The 14450-nt window shown below is 47.7% G+C and overlaps 1 protein-coding gene across 1 annotated transcript in view; it reads right to left on the bottom strand.

Annotated features, from left to right (window-relative positions):
* Positions 1–8689: 8689 nt before the first annotated feature.
* GAB2 (GRB2 associated binding protein 2) overlaps positions 8690–14450 on the bottom strand; it is a 41967-nt gene continuing 36206 nt past the window's right edge. Inside the window, exons 7-9 of the mRNA XM_014947106.1 lie at positions 13636–13738; positions 12470–12595; positions 8690–10245 (exon numbers count right to left, since the gene is read on the bottom strand). Coding sequence (XP_014802592.1) covers positions 10102–10245; positions 12470–12595; positions 13636–13738 — 373 coding nt within the window. The 3' untranslated portion in view covers positions 8690–10101. The remainder of the gene's footprint in view (positions 10246–12469; positions 12596–13635; positions 13739–14450) is intronic.

The following is a 14450-nucleotide window of genomic DNA, read 5'->3' as shown; positions in this document are numbered from 1 at the left end:
AATAAAGGAAATTAATTAATTCAACATAGAGGCTTAGTGTCTTAACGCAATACTCATAGCTATTGGGCTGATGGGTCAAAAAAGAGATGGGGAATCTGGTGGAAAACGAGCATCCAACCTCACGGATGCAGGACAACCCTGCAGAGTGGTGGCTTGGCAGAGGTGGGCTTGGGACACCCAGCCTGGAGATGGGTACCCTCCATATGCAGGTCACAATCCTGTCAGTGGGGTTTTGTAGATGAGCAGTGGAATGTGTTCCTTTTATTTAAATCTGCTAGACTTGAAGTGGGGCTAAAAAGAAAGAAATATAGAGTCATATAATCATTTAGGTTGGAGAAGACCTTTAAGATCATCAAGTCCAACCATTAACACTGCCAAGTCCACCACTAAACTATGTTTCACAGCAGCACACCTACCCATCTTTTAAATACCTCCAGGGATGGTAACTCCACCACTTCCCCAGGCAGCATGTTCCAATGCTTGATAGCCCTGTCAGTGAAAATTTTTTTCCTTATGTCCAATCTAAACCTTTCCCTCCTAAATATGGATCTGAAACTGAAGTTATATAAAAAGTACAGTCTTGCCTGGTATTATTAATAGTCTTTTATGAACCTCCTGATCAAGACATTGCCAAAAGCTTTCATGTTGCTGTCATGGCAGCTCCCTGCTTTGTGCTGGAGTGTCACCTGGAGGCATTTTCTGAGCCGCGTGCTGGATGGTGCTTTTGCAGGAGACCATCTCTGCCTTGATGAGATCCTGATCTAAATAATCAAGGCAGATAATCAACCCAACATGGAAAATGGAGAAGCTGTATTACAGCTACGCTGTTCCCTGAACGGGCTGTGGTGGGATGTTGTGTGGGTGGGTGATGTGTTTTTTGGTTTTTTTTTTTTTTTCTTTTTTTTTTTGTGGTTGGACTTGATGATCTCTGAGGTCCCTTCCAACCACTACAATTCTGTGATTCTGTGATTCTGTGAATGTGTCTTGGTTTTTCCCCCAAGATTTTCTAAGATGAGCAGAGAGGAACCGCTCAGCATGGACGGCAGCCTGGATAGTTTCAACAGCATGACGAGATGATCTGGTTTGGTCCCTGTTCAAAGAATTCTTAGCATTGGACTTCTCTGGTCATTGTCTTCATTGAGCTGTTGACTGTAACTCTTTCGATGCAGCCACCCAGCCAATTCCTTATCCATCGAATGGTTCATCCATCAAACCCGTGTCTCTCCAATTTAGAGGTAAGAATGATATGGGTGACCGTATCAAAGGCCTCATAGAAGTGCAGTATAGCGTTAGTATAGTATGATACTATCTACCTGGGGAGGATAGTACAGGTTGAGGGCTGACCTGCTGGAGAGCAGCTCTGAGGAGAAAGACCTGGGAGTCCTGGTAGACAACGGGATGCCCACGAGCCAGCAATGTGCCCTTGTGGCCGAGAAGGCCAATGGCATCCTGGGGTGCATCAGGAAGAGTGTGACCAGCAGGTAAAGGGAGATCATACTCCCCCTCTGCTCTGCCCTGGTGAGGTCCTATTTGGAGCACTGGGACCTGTTCTGGGCTCTCCAGTTCCAGAAGGACAGGGAACTGCTGGAGAAGGTGCAGCAGAGGGCTACAAAGAGGATTAGGGGGCCTGGAGCATCTCTCTTACAAGGAAAGGCTGAGGGACTTGGGTCTTTTTAGTCTGGAGAAGAGAAGGCTGAGGGGGGATCTGATCAATGCTTATAAATACTTAAAGGGTGGGTGTCAAGAGGATGGGGCCAGTCCTTTTTCAGTGGTGCCCAGGGACAGGACAAGAGGAAATGGGCACAAACTTGAATATAAGAAGTTCCACCTAAACATGAGGAGGAACTTCTTTCCTGTGAGGGTGGCAGAGCCGTGGAAGAGGCTGCCCAGAGAGGTGGTGGAGTCTCCGTCTCTTCAAACCCACCTGGACATGTTCCTGTGCAACCTGCTCTGGGTGGATCTGCTTTGGCAGGGGGGTTGGACTAGATGACATCCAGAAGTCCCTTCCAACCCCATATCATTTTGTGATTCTTTGTGATTCTCTGCTATTACCAATAGTATATACTATATTAATATTAGTGTAAATATTGACAGTAATATTTGTATACGGTATATTGGTACAGTTTATACTATAGTGTATATATGATAGTATGGCCCGTAGCATCACACATGTCTCTGGCTGAGGAGACCCCACAGCAGAGTCCTCAGCTCCAGATTCAGGATCCCAGATCTGCTGCAACACGAGGTGATGCCACTCTTGTCTAAAAAAGAGGGTTACAGGGGCTGTGCTGTAGGGAGGTGTCTTTCCCCAGATGTCTTATTTTTTTGAAGTAGATAAAAGTGTCTTGAAGGGGGAGGCATTGAACTTTTAATTCTGGGGAAAGTGTTTTGTCTTTGTGCTTTGGTTTTATGAGTGATTTGGTGTCCTGAGCTGGGGCTCACAGGTGTTGAGCTGCTGATGGGCAAGGCAGGCATCATTTGTCCTCACCCTGCACACACCAAAGTGTATCCCTTGAGCGGATATATAGCATGAAATTCACTCTAGCAGCTGAAAAACACATGGTTTGGGTTCTGGTATCAGGAAAAACCCCTAACTGCATCCTAATGGCCCTCATTGCACAGACAGGACACCTGAAGCTTGGCAACATGCTGGGAAGATGCTCTGAAAGCTTTAAGGGTTGCTGCATAATTCAACTTGATCCGGTCATTAATTCCCCCCTTTCTCTCCCCACTCCAAACCCCTGCTGGGAGTCACCAGTGAGAGACATCTTTTTATTATCATTCTTTTATTTTCCCATTGCTTTCTCGCTGCATAATACAGTACTTAAAAATGAGATCACCTTCACGTCAGCCATGTACCATGTTTATTAACAGCAAAAAAAGTATTATCTAGGCTTCACTCAAGACCGATTTACAGGATAAATAATTGTTTCAAATTACTTTAAAAAAAAAACCAAAACAACAAAACCCCAAAGAATAAATTAATAACTTAAGTGATTAGCTGTCCACAGTGATTTGAAAACTTAATAACCATTCAAACAGTGACACCACAAGAAGACACGTACTGTACAGTTTGCCACAGATTACTCTTGTCCTTCCTTCTACAAATGGAAAAAAAAAAATTAAAAATACTCCTCTTTAAGAACAGTCATAGGCTTTGAAACACACAAAACATCCCCGCGACTCGGCTGCTGACGCGACGGCTTCAAAGCCGGGGCTCCGACCCCCCCTCGCAGCAGGTTAAGAAACAAATGGAGAAAACTACCCTAATTTGGCTGGGCCTGTTCTCGCACAACGATGCCCAACGTCAACGGGGACCCGTTGACTTCACCAAGGGCTGGGTTGAGTGGGACGTAACTACTCTAAAGGTTTGGTCCTAACCCTACGGGATTTATCATCGGGCTCCCCATGGAGCCCAAGGTCCTGTTCCCTTCCCCTCTCCGTAACGTGCTTCAGCCACCACGACCAAAGGGCTCCCAAACAACACGTGGTATTTTCAGGGCCAACGTGGCAGCAGAATGCTGAAACTGTGCAAATGGCTCTTCCCCCACCCCCTCTCACTCCAGAGAAAACCCTGCCAAGATTTTTCCACCTTGGTAATTAAGGATGAGGGGCTTTTAATGAGTTTTGCAGAGCGGGATGTGCGGTGTCGTGTGTGATGTTGGGCGTGACGATGGGGTAGCACCACATGCTGCCGGGCCGTTGCCTGCAGACTCAAACCAGCTCTTTGCATTATTAAATTTCAGTTTATTACACCTCACGACACATCTACGAGGTGGGGAAATAAGTACTTAAAATCTTCATTTCGCAACCCGGAGAGAAAGCGGGATGCAGAGAGTTCAAATTAATCCCCTCGTCCCACCTGCAGATAAAGTGTGGTGTCACCCAAAGAACAACAATAAAAATGATGGCTTCTTGTCTCCTGGTCTTGGAGCGAACCTCTCCCATACAACCAACCCCAACAGCCTGCAAATGCACCCGTTGAATGTTAGCAAGGGGCTGCACTGAAAACTAAGAGCCTGCTGGTTGGAAGCAAGTCCATTGAGAGGCTCTTTTAGCTCAAGAGATGGAGCCATGTGGCCCAGCCGGTGCTAAAATTTGGACACTGTGTGGCAGGACCAGTCGGGTTGTTTTGTCGGGGGTGGGGAGAGACCTGTTTGGTGACACCTTGCTACATATCAACTTTTTCTCAAGAGCAGCCACTGAAGTAGCAACCTGATTAACAGCACAACTCTAGGAGTTGTGAACAAGGAGATAAAATTGCAACTACAAGGATGAGACACCAAGGACAAGCTGATGGAAGGGTGAACTGCTCCAGACCAAGGAGAAACCATCACCAAAAGGTGCACGTCTCTACCTGTAAGAGCATGATTAACAGTTGCAAGATCATTATGTACACATGGGCAGGTTGGTGTTTTCTGGGCAGAGGACAGAGGCACACAGAGTCACCAGGGGCCTTAAACTGGTTTATTGCCCCTTGTGATTTGATGCTGGACTGGTTTCTCTGATTTTCTTGATGGCTTTTTGATGGCCATACATGTCTTCTGCCTCAGTCCTTGACTGGGGTTGGGGTTAGGCTCTGCTCTTCACCCTTCCTGTTACAAATGGGGCTTCTCTATAGGTACAGCCTCACTGCATCCGTCGCATCCAGACAATATCCCTCCAATGGGACACACAGTGTGGCTGTCAACTTTTACATAGAATAGCGATGTCACCAGGTGGGAAAACACAGACAAAATACAAGAAGAAACTATCCCCTTATTCCTCTCCCAGGCCAGGAAGATCAGACAGGACCTGGGAGCTATGTAAACATCTCCCCACTGAAGCCCATCACCACATAAGACCTGGGTATGACTCTACTCCTCCCAAGAAGCCATGCTTAATGAGTGGCCAAAAGGAGACAACTCTTCTGGGTATGGTCAAGGGACTGGGACCTCAGAGTGCAGGGGCTCACGTGGAGCTCCAGAGAGCCCTGGGTCAATGTCTATCCTACCAAATTTAGAGGTTCAGGCTGTTCTCCAGTTACTTGGACTGTGTGTCTGTGTCCTAGATGACTTAGCCTGGGCCAGCCAGCCCTCTCCCAGGTGCAAGGGATGGTCTCAGTGTGGATTGGGCCACCTTGCTGGGGGGTATGGCCTTAGGGGTTGAGCTGTGCCTTGCCCCTTGGCTTCATGGCTGGAGAAGAGGCCCGGGCCCTGTTTAGGGTGCTATAGGACTCTAGGTTCTGCCTTTGGCCCCACCCTTCACATGGAAGAGTCCCCAGCAGCACAGGATCTGAAGGTAAATCAGGGGGGGAAAATTGTCTCTAGTCCCACCCTGTGCTCCAAGCAGGGCTCAGGGCTTGATCTAGTCTGATGTTGAAAAGCTCCATGGATGGAGATGACACAACCTCTTGAACACCCTGTGAAGCCATGGCTCTGCTGCCCCATGATCACCCCAAAGGACCCCTAGAGCAAGGTGCCCCCCAGCATGGCCAGATCCCCACCATCCTTCTGGTAGGGCTTCGCCTGCCCAGCTCAGTACTGGGCACATGGCCTGGGGATCCCTGAAAGCCAAAGCGCTGGAGCATCATGCTGTGGGGCAGGATGACCCCCCTTGAGGGTGAAGCATCCTAGGTAAGTCCCAAGAGTGGTGGGAGCTCCCCTCCTACCAGTGCATGGCCTTTAAAGAGCAAAACGTCTCTCCACAACCCACAAACCTTCTCTGTAGATCTGACTCAAGACTCACACCAAAGAAGGACATGGTGAGGACCAAGAGTCGAATCTTGCTGGAAAACACTCTTGCCTTCAGTCCTCTCAACCTCATGTTGGACTAGACAACCTTTAAAGGTCCCTTCCATTCCAAACTATTCTATGATTCTATGTTCCCTCATATATAACCCTTGTCAGCAGCTGGTGGCCCTGGGTCCAAACCCATCCCAATTAGCCCCCAATCAATTCAAGCCTTAGCTACCTTTTGGTTCTGGCTCTGGATTTGGCCCTATCTGCCAGACACTCAGCTTTGTTCTGGCACAATCTGGACTCACAAGTATTTTCTTTCTCCAACTTGAGACTAAGCCTAAACCTGGCATCCATTTGGAGCTGGAAATGTATTTCCCACTGAACGCTCTAATGTCAGTTCAGAGCAAATCAGCTCCAAGGCAGCTCACACATCTCACCAGACAAAGGAACCATGAAGTTCCATGAACCAGCAGTCACACACTCACAGGGATACACACTTTTGGAGACTTCTTCTCTTTGGAGACTTCTTCCTTCAAAACCACCAGCTCAGGAAGAACTTTGAGCCATGGCCCTGGTCCTTCATGAAACTAAGTATTGAGGTCATGATGCTTGTCCCACAGACAACCCTTCTCCATGAGCACACACACACACATGCAAGCACATCCCTTTTCTTAAATGGGATCATAGAGCTGATGAGCAAGCTCTGACAAGAAGACTCAAGCCACTTTAATTGCAATTGAAATGAATCATTTGCAATGTTCTCAGCTTCCTAAAATACCTATTTCTAACAAAAGAGTCAGTCATACTTGAGCATCCAAGTATAGAGTGGATGTGATAGACTCAATGCCTTCAGGACAAAGTTCTTGGCAGTCCGTGTAATTAAAACAGCTGCTTTTCAATATGGTTTAAGACTAAATACTGCACAAACATTAATCATCAGGGACTGCTGTAATCAGCTCGGCAACCATCAGGAATGACTATTTCCACTGCAGCCATTGATTACCTAATGGCTTTCAGGAGGGGTTGATATAGTCATGTCTATATGGCAATGCATGGAGTCTATTAGTTTGGGGAGGGAGGGGGAGCATTTGCTGGGTGCTCGGCAGAAAAAAAATTATGGAGGAATATATCTGTTTCTGGGAAAACATAGATCTCACTGCAAAGCAAGGAGGGGACCAACAACCAGCAGTTGCAAAATAACTAATTTGGGGCTGTTTTGGTCCCTGGTCTGCCAAACGCAAAAGGCCAGTGACTGGGGATGCTCATGAAAACAAACCATCAAAACAGGAGGTCAAGCCTGGGAAAAGAACTAGCATCCCATGCCTGAGCCTGCTCCATGAATAAATACAGACATCTGAGGGATGTGGAGGAAAAGGAAGAGTTTCTCCAGTACCACAAAGGGCTTTTCCAATCTTCGTTAATGCTTTGGATTAAATGTGGAAGCGGGCACTGGATGGACCTAGTCCCAGAGCAGCACAGGGAAATGCATCCCAACCCACTGTGTTGTCTCTCAAGCCACTGAGAGCCATCAGAAATGACTACTGGTGCTGCCTCCCCTTCTCCTGCCCACTTTCAGGGTACTTTTGGGAATTCTTGAGCTCCCCATCTCTCAGGTGGAGAAAAAGGCTCAATCCAAGCATGGTTTGCATTTGATTTCTCCAGGTTTTCGGTCCAGTTCAAGATTTTTTTGGCCTGGAGCTTGTCTCAGTTTGATCTCTAGAATAGTTGCACTGTTTTACTGAGGGAGGCCCAAAGCAGCATAAAGGGCTATTCCCAAAACTGCTGTCGCAATCCACCCCAGAGTCCGCTGTGTTTTAGTGTGATAAGGAGGAGAACAGCACAATTTTGGCAGGGAAACACACCCAGCGTGCACCATAAACCTTCTCCTCCAACCTCATCTTCTTTCGCGTCCGCCTGGGAGTTTAGAGGATCAAAATTGGAAAAAAATCAGCTTCCCTCTCGAGTCACATTTGCTTTTTGGTGGGGATGGGGATCTCGCTCCCACCCAGTCGGGTGAACACACACTTCAGTGGGCTCTGGATCAGGCCCAATGTTTAGTGTCTCCTGAGATGCAGTGATGAAAGGGGCTATAGAAATGCGAAGCGCTATCATTTCATTACCTCACCACGCAAGTGTGCAAGCTCCCAACAAGAGGCAAAGGTTGTTGCAGGCTGTAACACTCTCCCTGACCTTCAGAGAGCATCTGGCTGTGCTAAGTCTTCCCCTTTGGGTACCTTTTTTCTTTATTTTCTCCTAGATGTTCATTATTTTACCGTGAGCATTAGCGTATTTGCTTCATTATTCCTGTAAAAGTCTATCACTTCAATGCCTTAAAAGGTTTGTCAGAGCTTATCCATTAACACCCTTTCCTTTCACAGAAAGCAAGAAGAAAATATAAACTGGTGTTGGAAGTTCAAGACTTATTTTACCAGCACACAGCCCTTAAGGGACTGGTATCCTGTCCCTGTGTGGGTGACGTCTGGCCCTTTCCAAACTCAGGCCAAGCTTAAAATAATGTTTTAATGCTCAAGCATCAATAATCTGGGATTATTCACATATAGAATCACTCTATGATTCTATGAATTAATACAGCTTGGTGGTGGTGGAACGTAGAGTCCATGGCGCTGGGAGGGGTTCAGCTTGTGGAAAGCTCCAGCTTTCCATCAATATTATTACCTAATCTTTCTAACGTCTCCTTCGTTTGGCTCTGGGTTTGTGGTTGGCCTGTTTATCCCTGTCAGCGCTCGCTGTCTGGCAATCAGGCTGCTCCATGGCAATCATTAGTCCTTCCTGTTTTCATGAGATCATGAGTTATTATCTCTGCAACAAGCTGCCTCTTCCTTCTCGCCTCTCTGGGCCTGGCAGCTGCCTGGGGAGCCATCCCAAAGCCTGGATGTGTCAAGGAATCTGGCAAGGGGCAACAGCGGATTTATATCCATAATTAGAACCCAGGGTCGTTAATAGATGTGTCAAGGAATCTGGCAAGGGGCAAGAGCGGATTTATAGCCATAATTAGAACCCAGGGTCGTTAACGTCAACAAGCCCCATTTCTGTGTTGAAGAAACATGGCTGAAGATGGGGAGAAAATATCTAGTCCAGCCCTTCGCACCCACCACAAACCAACCACAATGCTACATTAAAGCTAATATTGAAACGTCTTGCCCTGACTTTCCTGACCAGCCTCTTCCCAAGCTTAAGACCTCGCCATCAACCAACATTTCAATTACTCTTCTCCTTTCCTCCAAGGTACACCCCACCGGACCTCCTCACCCAAACCCAACCTCTGCAGTACAGCATCCACCTTCTCCCCGTCCTTGCAACAGCCTCCAATTCCCTCCTTGTCACTCATCCTTGTGCCAGTCCAGACACACAGGGTTTCCAGATCCCCCCTGTGCTCCTCATACTCAACCACAGAGCTTCTCACGACAGCCACAGATGCAGGGCTCTCACACTATGGGCTTCTTTCGGTGGCACAAAAGGCAGATTTTGGTTCTTAGGGCCAGATTCACAGGCAATTGGTTTTAGATAGGCAATGGGTCAGGGCTTAAATTCTGCTATCCAACACATCTCTCCAGCCCATTGACTTTGAGAGATGCTGGAGAGCATCAACAGCAGAAGACACCCCAACAAACTTGGCTGTTTCACGCATGCATGCATATGTGTGAGCATGTGCTGGCATATATGTGTGTGTGCATGTATGATGGGCAAGCTTTGGGCTTCTAAGTAAGCTCAAGAGGACAACCTGGATGCTCTTCAAGCTCCTAAAGGTTAACAACCACAACCAAAACCATGGGGGCTGCCCTGCCAGGAGGAGAATAGCCCTCAGAGGTTTTGAATATATTATTTACAAGAGATGGGACAACAAAAGTGATTTCAAAAGGAATGGTCCTTGCTCAGTTTTGGGGTTGGGAGGAGGCAGAGAAGAGGGCAACCATAAGGAGTGAGGAATCTGAGCTGGGGAATGATGCCCTTTGAGAGATGCTGCAAACCTGGGGGTATGGTATGGAAGAAGATGGGGGGAGGTGATGCAGTGTTAGCACATACATACAAGGTGGCTTTAATAGCTGTAAGCAAAAGATGTGTAGGGTGAAACCTGGTATTGCTACGTCGAAGTTCCTGGATAGTGCATCCAGCAGCTAAAGCACAAACCTAGCCACCGAACGTAGTTGGTCTTTATCACTGGCAAACAGTATCCGCCCAGTCTTCCCCTGAAATTAAGTTTCTTTTTCATCTTAAAAGAAAAAAAAAACAACAATGAAGACCCCCTCCCTCCATAGACAAGTCTTCGAATCCCCAGCCCAAGTGGAGCTGGCAGCCTGGTGGGACCCCAGCTTGGGAAAACCGCCGGGACATTTGCCTGTTTCGCTGCCTGCCCCAGGTGTTACTGCTTCGTGCTCTTGGTGGGCTCCGAGGACTGCCGCACATCAGTCCACTCCTGCATGGTGCTCTGCAGCGCCTGCGTCTTCTCCTTGTCCACTTGCACGTAATCAACCTTCTCGTCCGAGGCCACCGACGAGGTGGAGGGCTGGGGAGAGGAGAAACACGGCCACCGCCCAGTCACTCATCCGCTCCCTGCTCTTCCCTCTCTTCCCACAGAGTCCATCGAACCTCCCCCCCCACTTTCTTGCAGACTCCAGAGCTCATCACCCTCCCTCTAACCTCCCAAAGGGTTTTGGATGAAAGATTTCGGTCTGCTCTGCATCTTGCTTGCATGGGACTGCAGTGAAATGGGAGGGTAGAAACAGCACCTGGTCTCTACCTTCTCCCCAACTCTGGGACATGAATGTTTGGTTGCAGTTGTGGTATCTAACTGCTGATACGGCAAATTCAGTGTTGTATCTTGCTCATTTTCTTGTAAAGAACCCAAGAACTCTTCTAGATACACGTAGAAATCCCAGCTCCATCCCTTTTAGCTGTACTGACTCTACACACCTGTGACACTAGATTATTTTCATCCCCAAAACAACAGTTGTGTTTGCAGGTTCACCCAGGAGACCTGCTGAGGAAGGAGGAGAAACTTTTTTACCCTGTAGTTTCTTGAGTCCTGGAACTTTGTCTGCCTCTACAAACATTTCAGAGGACTCCCCAGCTGCTTGCAACTGGAGCCAGGTGATGGGGTTTTTTGTGGTCTAAAATCACCTTGGGATATAATTTAAGTTGCTAATACCTGCAGAAATATTGCTGGGCAGAAAGAAAAAATAAGGGGACAACTGCCCAAAAATAAAAGGACCTAACCAGTGGGATGCCTTGCCTAGGAAACAAGGTGGTGTTTGAGAAAGTTGAGGCCAACTCACGGGTGGTTCCCACAAAGGTTTATACAATGCCTTGTCCTCCACTATCCCCTTGCTCAGGTGCTTTGTTTGAGACAGTCCCTCCTTCTCCCTCCCAGTTTGCTCAGGGTGGCACCCAACAGGGCATGCCTTTGGTCCCTCCCCAGACCACTCTGTCACCCCTCAGTGTCCTCTTTGTCTCGGTACACGGCCTTGTTGGGGAGGACCTCCATCATAATAGACTTTTAAGCCTCATCTGTCACCTCAGGAGAGATGGTTTCCTTTGGATGTGGGGATGCCCTGAGGTCCTCACTTGCCCTATTTTCCCATGATTTGCTATGCTTCCTTCCCCAGTCTACGAACCTGGAGAAAAGACCCCAACATCTCAATCTTTAGGACACGACACTTGGCAGACACATCCCATTCCTGACCCATCTTCTCCCCACAGCTCTTTCTCATAGGGAAACAGCTTGATCAGCTCCACATAATCTAGCTTTTAAACACCAGCTTCACTTTTTGAAAGCAGTTTGTACCTTTTCTGCCCAAAATGGAAACCTTTAAAAGCACCTGACTGGCAGGAGACGGGTGCTCAGCATTTTCTGAAGGAGCTCCTGAAAGTATCTCAGGTGGGAAACCCAAGTCTGGTTTTGGAGGACCAGTTATTCTGAAGGAGGTGAAAAAAAGATTTCTGATACTTCTTGGGGGTATTTCCTGACAGCTTTTGAATATACAATCTCCAGCTGAATTTCTGGTCCAGCGCAAAATTTACAATCTCCAGCTGAATTTCTGGTCTCATCAGCATCCCTGAATCCTTGCACACCCATCCTTCTGGGAACAGGCAACTGCTGGAGAGGGTACAGCAGGGGGCTACAAAGATGATGAGGGGCCTGGAGCATCTCTCTTATGAGGAGAGGCTGAGGGACTTGGGGCTTTTTAGTCTGGAGAAGAGAAGGCTGAGGGGGGATCTGATCAACACCTATAAATATTTAAAGGATGGGTGTCAGGAGGCTGGGACCAGTCTTTTTCCAGTGGTGCCCAGGGACAGGACAAGAGGAAATGGGCACAAACTGGAACATAAGAAGTTCCACCTAAACATGAGGAGGAAATTCTTTACATTGAGGGTGGCAGAGCCCTGGAAGAGGCTGCCCAGAGAGGTGGTGGAGTCTCCTTCTCTGGAGATATTCAAAACCCACCTGGACAAGTTCCTGTGCAACCTGCTCTGGGTGGACCTGCTTTGGCAGGGGGTTGGACTAGATGATCTCCAGAGGTCCCTTCCAACCCCATGTGATTCTGTGAACCCTTCCAGCAAGGCTGCAGATATGCAACAGAGATTGAGTCTGCAGGAAAAGTCCCACCTCTGAGGTTACTGTGTCACTTACCAACCCTGCCCAGGGCTTTGGGCTGTGCTGTTGCCAGTGTGCGTAAAACCCCTTAAAACATGCATCACTTTTAATCAGAAGATTATAAAATCCCCCGTACCTTTCTGTGTGGCCCTGGCGAGCTCGGCTGGAAATCCAGGGCCAGATAATCTACGCTCCCCGAACTCTTTTTAGGCGCTGGGCTGTTGGTGCCACTAGGAACAGGAGAAGCAGAAATGGGGTTTTGCTAATGCAGGGAAGAGACAGGAGAGATAACGAGGATTAAAATGGGAAGAAAGGGGAGGGGAAAAAAAAAAAAAAAAAGAAGAGGAATTAACACAAATCTGGTAACGAAATGCCTCGGTGGCACTTTTAAAAGAGGTCACAAGTAAAGTTTAACAACCCATACATAAAGAATTTTTCTTTTACCTCAAATTTCCCTCTGAATTGAAAGGGGGGGGGAAAAAAAAAAAAAAAAGAAGAGGAATTAACACAAATCTGGTAACGAAATGCCTCGGTGGCACTTTTAAAAGAGGTCACAGCCTCGATAGGTGCTCACCTGCCTCTGGGTGTGCTGAACTGCTGGGGGACTAGAGATATTTGTACACTGTGCTAACAAATATTTCATGCTCATGCTCATTTTATGTCTTGGAGCAGTTCTGCTGCCTTTGTGCTGATTTTATTCACATGCCTGACGTGATACGTGGGCTTTAGCATTTCCCCCCCGAGCCACACCTCAGCGAGGCCAGGCCAGCTCTGGGATTCTTCACTAATCACAGCCACGCCACGCAGAGCACAGATTTCCTCCATCCCCCTGAGTTACACAGCCTCAAAAATATGCTTGGAGTCAGCAGCTTTGCGCAGAGAGACAAAATCCCCTCCCTGTACGGGGTGCCACTCCCTGCTGCTGCTCCGATAGCCCCTGCCCTCCACACAAACATGATGTCAGCAGCTATTAAGGGGAAAAAAAAACCCCCAAAACCCTGAACAAAATCAACTTAAATTAGGAAAATGTACCCTGGAAGTCCATAGATGTTTTTATCCCCTTTTAATTCCTGGCACAGTAGGTGATATATGCTCCTGCTCTCATATACACTTGAAACCCCAATGGAAGGTAGCATTTTAGGGATGAAAGCCATCGTTTTGTGCATGTAGGGATGTACTTAAGGATGTACACCACACGGTGCTGCCTGAGCACTTCCATGTCATGAGCTAGGAATGTCTTTGCAGGGCTGGGGAACATATATATCCTGCCAGAACTGTATATCTTCGCTGTGGGGCCCTTACCATCGCCACGTAGTTCTCCTCGCTGTCTCCTGAGTCAGTGCTGGTGATGCTCTGGGAGGAGACAGGGCGACAGTATTGCAAAGAGCCGGCGTTGAAGCTCTGGCTGTAAGGACAAGGGTCAATGCATTAATTAATTAATGATGGCTGCAGGTGCTGCTCGTCCATGGCCAAGGAGGGATGGGAGCACCTGATGCCTCCAAACATCTCCATGCTCAGACCTGGAGACTGGGCATGAAGAACTGGTGGCACTAAGGTTCTCCAATCTGAGCTTCCCATGGGTCAGAAAACCCTGGGTTGGGTTTTCTCATTTTTTTTAGTTTCTAGGGCTTTTTAATAACACCTTGCTTGCTATGTACCCATAACTCTCCTGCTATCAGCTACATCAATCAGGCTCCATGGACTCTTTTATCTCACAGGAAATATTTGATTGTGGAGGATGCAGGGCCAGCCTCGGTGAAGCTTCTCACCTCCAGCCTCAGCACAGCTCCAGGATTTGTTTACCGTGCAGGGCCCTATCCAAATTTTTTGCTGGAAAACAAAACCTCCGAGGCACCGTCTTGCTTTCCATTGGCCAAATCTAATTATACGGGCTAACATAATGCAATCAGCGTCTGGCATTAAAGCTCACGTCTTAAAAAGCTATTTGTTGCCTTGCAGTAAAGGCAGGGTCATATGATTAGCTGATAAGGGGAAAAATCCATTAGCTTCTCTGAGGTCGGACGTCTTGTCAATCAAACCCCCCTCGCTGTTTCCCGGCGCAGTGATTTCAGCTCATGCCCTGCAGTCAGTCTCCACACACAATCCAATTTATTAGA

The sequence above is a fragment of the Calidris pugnax genome, unplaced genomic scaffold (assembly GCF_001431845.1).
Source record: "Calidris pugnax isolate Ruff unplaced genomic scaffold, ASM143184v1 scaffold121, whole genome shotgun sequence".
Lineage (NCBI taxonomy): Eukaryota > Metazoa > Chordata > Aves > Charadriiformes > Scolopacidae > Calidris > Calidris pugnax.
The sequence above is the reverse complement of the archived record's forward strand: the minus strand, read 5'-3'. Positions and strand labels throughout refer to the sequence as shown.